The following is a 7,500-nucleotide window of genomic DNA, read 5'->3' as shown; positions in this document are numbered from 1 at the left end:
AAACAATCATAAATATGTAAATACAGAAGACGATAATATCATTGTTGCATGGAAATTAGGGATTTTTTTTCAAGTACAAATGTAATATATATTACTCTTGCTCTATATCATGCAGCCGTAGTTTCTAGTGTAGCGGTTAGTGTTCTAAACCATGATCTAATTTGAAACTAGGTAATGACTGCTCAAGAAGACCAGTTCAGTAGATTGGATTTGGCTCCAATGTACGGGAAGTCTTTCGTTCATGATGATGTTTTTAAAATGTGGTTAATGTGATCTAATGAGGTTAAGCCCTAAGAGCGTCCTCCACCTCTGGCATCCAGACTGCATGCAGTACAGGAGTTACAAACCATGGCAAGATGACAAGTTTAAGTTACAGATGGCTCTGTTAGGCGCCCTCACCTTTGATGAGCTCAGGGCCTCGAGACTGTTCAGTCTCTGCAGCACATCCTGCATGTCCGCCTGCAGACGTGTCAGCGCCACGGCGATATCCCTGTTTATGTTTTCCATAGCAACAGGCTTGCTCCTCAGATTCTCTCCCTTCCCATGGCAGCACAATCCTGTTTCAGAGGAGCGACTAGTGCCTACAGGAACTGGTTTTTAATAGACAAAATTATAGTGTTTGCTATCACAGAAGGCCCGTAATTTGATAGCTAAGCATCTTTCAGTTAGGGAAAGTAATGAAAGTTACTGTTAAGTCAATAGCTTAATAAACACATACCGGTAGGCTACAACGGTTATTACAAAGGTGCACACGCTCAAATTCATAAAATATTTCAATACTGCTCTGGGTGTGAATAAGAGGGATCAACTTACTTTATGAAACTAGATGCTAGTGAATGTTATTTTTTTCTGTTGTAATCACAAGCATTTTCATAACATTGCTGATAAGCAAAACCACACCTTTGATCTGGACTGAGCTTTGGTCTGCCTGGACTGTTCCATCATCCTTTTCAGTGGCAGGGGGACCGTGATGTGCGCAAGGGTCCTTCTCCTCACAGTCGGCTGCCTTGCTCTCTCCCTGTGGACGCGGCCGTTTGGCCCGGCGTTCTGCAGGCTTTGCCAGTGGGATCATGGGAAGTGCTGCACCCTTGGGAAGGAAATGAGTATTTGTAAGAGTATGACAGCCATGATGAATGAAGTTGAACTATATGGGTTGCTGCAAGACAATGAAGTAGGTTGTAGAGTCACATGCTATTTATTCAACAACAACGGAAAGGAGATTTGATTTATGGCTACTCTTAAAAATGTCACGTTTCTGTTTTGTCCAGGTGTTTGTTACTGTCATAATGTCTGTAACTAACTAAGCTGTGTCCATGCATATTGCCAACCTCTGATATGTGAAAAGTTTAAATTGCAAAAGCAGTTAATCACCAAATGGCATGTTAAAATGGCCAAATGCCTTTGTTTGTGTAAACTCCTTTCCCCTGCCATTACCATAGTATGGCCAGGCCACATTCCTTAACACCTGATGGCAGATCCGCCCCCCACCCCTCCCACCCTCCGTGTAGACAGAGATGCTTATCGGTGTTACAGTGCTGATTACATTGCTCTCTATCAGTTGATCTGTCTGTTTACATTACATTACTACATTACCCTACAGTAGAAGCATAATTTTAAGTTTAGAAGAACTGCTAAGTTTCATTTAATTACTACTGTACTGCACACCTAGCCTCGCACGCCATCCTACGTACTTCCGCCGAAAGATTGGCTCTGTACATAGTCTGGTTACTGTTTTCTGTGCAGCGTTGTTGGCCGACAGGATCTTGCCGGGCCAACCCTCCCCAGAAAACAGCCAATAAGCGAAGAGATAGGTTGGTGGGTGCAAAAGGGGGAGGGCGATAGTGACGATGACATAAACGCCTGCGCTATGTTGTTGTTGAGTAACTGTCAGCGATTGGGTGAGAGCTGTCCAATCATTTCAAACCAGAACTGAGTGCAAACTTCCCGCTTCCTGCAATCACGTCAGATCAAACAACCTCCAGACCATGCATACGAAATTAAATGGTAGTATTATGGGATGGTCAGGACCAGGCTACTGCACACCCTGCTCAAACCCCAGATTGTCCAAAATGTGACTGTAGAACCCACTTCAGGTCCCTTTAGCAATGCAAACATAATCATGGACGACACGTGATGCAAATCACTTACTTTCTCTGGAGCAGGATGTTCAGGGGCATCGCAGGGGAGATCATCTGGGACCTCCTGAGGTTGGCAGCTTTGTCCAGAGGTCAATCCCTTGTCACCTGGTGAAGACCTTCTCTTATAATGTGCATTCATGTGGAGACAACAGCTACAACCACATACCCATCAGGTATACTAAAACAATGACAAAACAACTACTGGTGGTACCCACTGAAATATCCAGCCTACACACCCATAATCAAATATATATAGTGGCAACTGAACAGTATAAATAGTGCAACATTACATTGCATTACATGCAGACCTTTTTATCCAAAGGAAATTACAAAACAGAATGGACAGATGCACAACCATATGGTCATAGGCATAATAAATATACAGTATATAATGAGATATTGAGAGACAAAGCAGGGAGACCCAGCACTGAGACAAAACTGAGGGGCAAACAAAATGGTAGCTGGGTCTTACTAGTGAGAAGCCCATCGACATGGCTGAGGATTTTCTCACTTGGCAACTCCTGGGAGCAGACCAGCTTGTCCTCCTTCTGGCTGTGGAGTGAGCTGTGAATGTCGTTGGTGATGGAGGAACCACTATTCTGTACATTGACGCTGGAGGCAGGAGACGCACCTCTCCACTCAGTTACGTCTATAATAGGTCTTGTGAGGTCCACATAATGGTACTCTGAAAGTGATGGAAAAGGTTGTAGAAAACATCCAAAACTACACCTACTACAAGCTATAAATAACTAAGATAACTAAGAGAGACTAAGAGAGATCATTTCTAAAAAAAAAAAAGAGTTACAGTTGTTGTATTACCTTCTTCGTCCCACATGGCATTACTCTGCTCATTGTTCTCTTCCTCTTCATATTTAACGTCATCATCCTCTTCCTCATCATCACCATCCCCCTCTGCGTCCACTCCATAATTGTATCTTGTGTCTCCGCTCCCCATGTCCTCGTTTATTAAGTTCTGATCAAATTCCCTATCATCTCTCCCTGGTGAAGGTGTGACATGATCAGAACACTGTATCAAATTACTCATACATGTAACACATTGTATGCATAATACAATTAAATGGTCAGAAATATTACCATAAATTTGAATTTTATTTCAAAATATGTTTCATAAATGTACAGGCAATATGCCTAAAGAACTAACCCTAGACATACATTTATATGATGTGCTTACTGATAATCCGGTGACTGCAAAGAAATAACTAATTAAATACAATGTACTCAATTATATTGAGGAGCACTCATGTAAATTATATAAATAAAATGTTGCAAAGAAATCTCTGCATGTTATTCCTTCCTGATGAAAACGATTCAGCCAGTGCCTTCTTATCCTCCCTGAATTCTGAATGGCATGGAGAATCTCGCCTCTACCGAGCACAAGACTGTAGTCTAAGAGAATTCAAAGAGGCTTAACTCTTCAAATTAAGCCCAGCAGTTAATTAAAATACATACACTGCTGATAACATTTACATTGATGAGAGGGGGTGAAATTACTATAAACAATAGGCTGAATTTTCGTCTTTTATATGTACAGGATGTAGAAATACATTGGTCGACATGGGTACTGGCTGGTATAAAAACTCTGAATTTCAGTTTTTTTTGTGAGGGATGGGTGGAGCAATGATCTTCTATGGTTCAATTTGGAACGTTTCCCTACAAGCTGTGTTGTGCATGAACTGGTAACGACATGGCAATACACTTACATGTCATCAATAACTACAAATAGCCTACATTAGGGTCAGCAGCGTGTCAAATTCTGAATGGAAACATTGGTGTCACCTCAGACTTTCTTCAGAAGTGCTCCTGAAGTTTTCAAAACAAAGCTCAATGCATTACTGTAAACTGATTTGACAGACAAGCTTACCTTTGAACTCCACTGATTTAGATAAGTCCCCATCATCTACAATTTCATAGAAATTGTCGAGAACATCAAGTAGGTCAGAAACCTCCTCCGACACAGGGAGTATCTCCAGAATCTGTTGAGTATACACATTCTATTCAGAGCAGGACACCCAAAGATGGCTACTTGTGATTATTACAACACTTCGAGAAGCTTACCAGTTTTATGTTTTCAACATACTCCTTCATGGCTGTCTCTTTAGTCATGCCTCCCAAAGCTTTCCAGGCTTCCCTATACATGCAAAACAACATTGAGAGGGTGGGTTTTTGAACATTCCATAAAAGGAATGCGTTCTTTAATAATGCAAGATTCTAAAATTCCAAATTGTATTGAATGACGCCCAGAATTCTATAGAACTTTCACTGCCCGAACATTCCCGTCACACCGGTGTGACGGTACACTCTCAAAGGTTAATATTCACTATTCACTACCCTAGGCATAGGTGTGCACAGATAGGGACGAGGTGGTGCTAAAGCACCTGCCCCTTTGTACTAATGGACCAAAAATGCTGTTTTTGAAAGATGTTTTTGAAAGTTTTTGGCCACAATGAACTGTGATCCATGTTGACATGATAATCTAATGCTTCAAGATAAAAAGCTTACGGCAATAATGTGCCGTTATAATGTATAGCCTCTATAGCCTTGTAAGGCAGTCGGAAGTTATACAAGCCCCCAAAACCTCCCCTTCAGCACCTGCCCCCCAAAATGTCTGTGCACGCCACTGACCCTGGGGGTTCCCAACCTTTTACAACTAGGGGCCCACTCAAAATGTTCAAAACTGTTCAGGGCCCACCTCTGACCCCGTAAACAATCCAACTCGAATAAATAACCAACAGCAACACACACACAAAAATATTGATTTATAAAATGCTTCCAAGGCCCACTTGGAATAGCTTCAATACTGGTCCAGAGTTAGAGAATCACGGCACTAACCAATCCGGAAGACTTAACCCCAAATATTAATTCTTGAAATGTGGGATTGTGTTATTATGTTTAATTAAATATAATTTAATACAAACCAAGTATGACTGTCAGAAAATAACTTAACTTACCAGTTAGCTCTTCCCTCGGAATCCCATGAACTTGGTTTTGAGACATCACAGGGACCAGCTGTGGCTTGTTTGTAATAACCATATAACACTCGCATCATATCATCTGACGGTGTATACAAACCTGCAAAACACGATTGAAGACGGGCGATAATGTAGTATGCTACAATCTAACATTACTAAACTGATGCATATAGCAAGCTTAATATATCTGATGGGAACGCGCTACTTAACCATAACCAGCACTTGTAGATATTGCCAAGATTTACTGCGCACTTACCGTCATAAGGCAGATTTTCCATCACCCTCACAGCGGCATCGAACCGAAGTTCATGGACTGATATCTCGCTCGTCATTCCTGAACTCTGGTCAATTTACATACAAGATAATTGTAGATTCTAGTCAATTAAGTGGGAAGTATAACCCTCTGAACAAGGCGTACTTATCAGCGTATGGCGCGCGCACCATGATGCGTAAAACGCGCAGCAATGGGTAGCCTAGTTTGTTGATAAGGTAGACGACAGGCTACATTAAATCTGACTGTACCTGTTGATGACGACAGTTCAATTCAATAAATAGTATTTGGCGAGTGCATCACAGACCTTCATCTATTATGTCACTTCAGTTAAACACGAAAGCTGGAATTTAGAAACTTAGTATGTAGGGCCTAGAAAAGCACCTGCACAGGTTTGTCACCAACTAAGTCATAATAGGGGATAAACTGCCGCTACTTCTGTCAAGAACATATGTTTCACAACAACTTCTGGGGCTTGTAGTTGATGCTGGTGCAGAGCCCTCTCGTTACGCATGGATTATCCTACGATATCCACAATGCTTTGCGGGATTGGGGCACACTCAAGCCCGAAAATGCCCGTGTCGTCATATATCCTCCGCATGAAATTGAAGAACTGAAATGTACAATTAGGCTAATGCATAGAATGCAATCTTGGTGCAATCTTGGAGAAGGTTGCTTTTAGTCTATATAGCAGTTTCTTGCTTTTTACTTATTAGACCTGCATGTTAAGGGATTTATTTTTCAGGCTGAGGTTATTGTAGCATGAGTAACATAAAATAGCATAACCTTCATGATAGGCCTACCCAAAATATGAGGCCTACATACCTCTTGCTTTGGACCTTGACTACTTCATGAAATTGTCTCTATTCTTACACCTTTATGTTGGTAAGCGCGTTGTCTTTTACCACGCTTTAAATCCCCTCTCTTATTCAATAGGTTACCAACTCACCAACGAGCTGCACTGGCCAATCAAAGTACACCGCGCTGATGCGCAAGTTGTAAACTGTTGGTCACTTGTCAGACCGAGGCTAGGAATCCCACAATACCAGGCGGGGGAGCTCCCTCTCTTCGTCGGAGGCTGAACGGGGTTCAATGAAAGCAGAGAGAGCAAGTAGAATAGTAATGCAGAGGGATGAAAGATGGCAGAGCTACAAATGTTGCTAGAGGAAGAAATTCCGGCTGGTAAAAGTGCCCTTGTCGAGAGCTATCAGAATCTTTCAAGGGTCGCAGAATATTGTGAGAACAACTATGTACAGGTAGGCACAGCGACGCTTTGTCAATTTCATGTCCTAGAGCGGTTTACGCGTTCAGATTGTGGAAAACGTTACCGAAATCTGGGAAAGCTGGGAACAGGAAATGTATTCCACTGTGAAGATGAAACGTTATAGAGCTGTAATAACGGAGCCAGGGCGTCTCATAATAATCGTTATAAATATCGTAGTGTGATGTGAACTAGATCACTGAAATCATTCCTTTCTTTCTTGTTCTTGTCGAGCTACATCACTGATGCATAGTGGTGTGAGCCCTCATGCATTGAGTCACAAAGCTACGCGGAGGGTGTGTCTATTATCAGGCTGTGTTGGGATCAAATGCAGTTTCTTTCATGAGTGTTATAATGTAGCGGTTTATCGCCACCAATTTGGCAGTCAGATGTTATGCTTCGGCCTGCATGTTGCGGAAAAATACTCAACATACACATAAGCAATGTCTACCGGTGTAGGCGTGCTTGCCAAATCTTGCCAGATCTGTTCCGTAGACTGATTGAAGCCAGCAGCACATGCTATATTGTTCTTCACAAATTGCAGAATGCCCCTGTGAAATAGGCTACCAGAATTCAAACAAAGGGTTTTAAAACACATCAGCCAGGTGTATCAATAACGCTGAGGGGGAAATTATAAAGCACTTTGATTCATTTCCATTATCAAAAGGCTTTCCTCATCCACGCTCACGCTGCCATAGCTCATGCGATGCGACAGCTAGTTTCATGGGCTATTTTCCATTGACCTGGACATTATATTTGCATGCTGATCAAATATCGCGATTCCTTAAAAGAGTCAAGAAGGATATACCGCCCTGACTTGGGCTATACACTCATGAACAA

The 7,500-nt window shown here is 41.9% G+C and overlaps 2 protein-coding genes across 3 annotated transcripts in view; one reads left to right on the top strand and one right to left on the bottom strand.

Moving 5' to 3' along the window:
* The window catches only part of acbd5b (acyl-CoA binding domain containing 5b), a 6,581-nt gene extending 1,121 nt beyond the window's left edge, over positions 1–5,460 (bottom strand). Inside the window, exons 1-9 of the mRNA XM_063219998.1 lie at positions 5,385–5,460; positions 5,108–5,228; positions 4,215–4,287; positions 4,021–4,132; positions 3,042–3,137; positions 2,611–2,823; positions 2,149–2,243; positions 901–1,087; positions 400–590 (exon numbers count right to left, since the gene is read on the bottom strand). Of these exons, the coding sequence (XP_063076068.1) occupies positions 400–590; positions 901–1,087; positions 2,149–2,243; positions 2,611–2,823; positions 3,042–3,137; positions 4,021–4,132; positions 4,215–4,287; positions 5,108–5,228; positions 5,385–5,460 (1,164 nt within the window). The remainder of the gene's footprint in view (positions 1–399; positions 591–900; positions 1,088–2,148; positions 2,244–2,610; positions 2,824–3,041; positions 3,138–4,020; positions 4,133–4,214; positions 4,288–5,107; positions 5,229–5,384) is intronic.
* Positions 5,461–6,471: 1,011 nt separating this feature from the next.
* abi1b (abl-interactor 1b) overlaps positions 6,472–7,500 on the top strand; it is a 19,930-nt gene continuing 18,901 nt past the window's right edge. For both annotated transcript variants that reach the window (XM_063219664.1, XM_063219663.1), the window contains exon 1: positions 6,472–6,655. In XM_063219664.1, the coding sequence (XP_063075734.1) occupies positions 6,539–6,655 (117 nt within the window). In that variant the 5' untranslated portion in view covers positions 6,472–6,538. The remainder of the gene's footprint in view (positions 6,656–7,500) is intronic.

Source organism: Engraulis encrasicolus, chromosome 16 (genome assembly GCF_034702125.1).
Source record: "Engraulis encrasicolus isolate BLACKSEA-1 chromosome 16, IST_EnEncr_1.0, whole genome shotgun sequence".
NCBI classification, from domain to species: Eukaryota; Metazoa; Chordata; class Actinopteri; order Clupeiformes; family Engraulidae; genus Engraulis; species Engraulis encrasicolus.
Note: the sequence above shows the minus strand (reverse complement) of the source record. Positions and strands in the feature narration are given on the sequence as shown.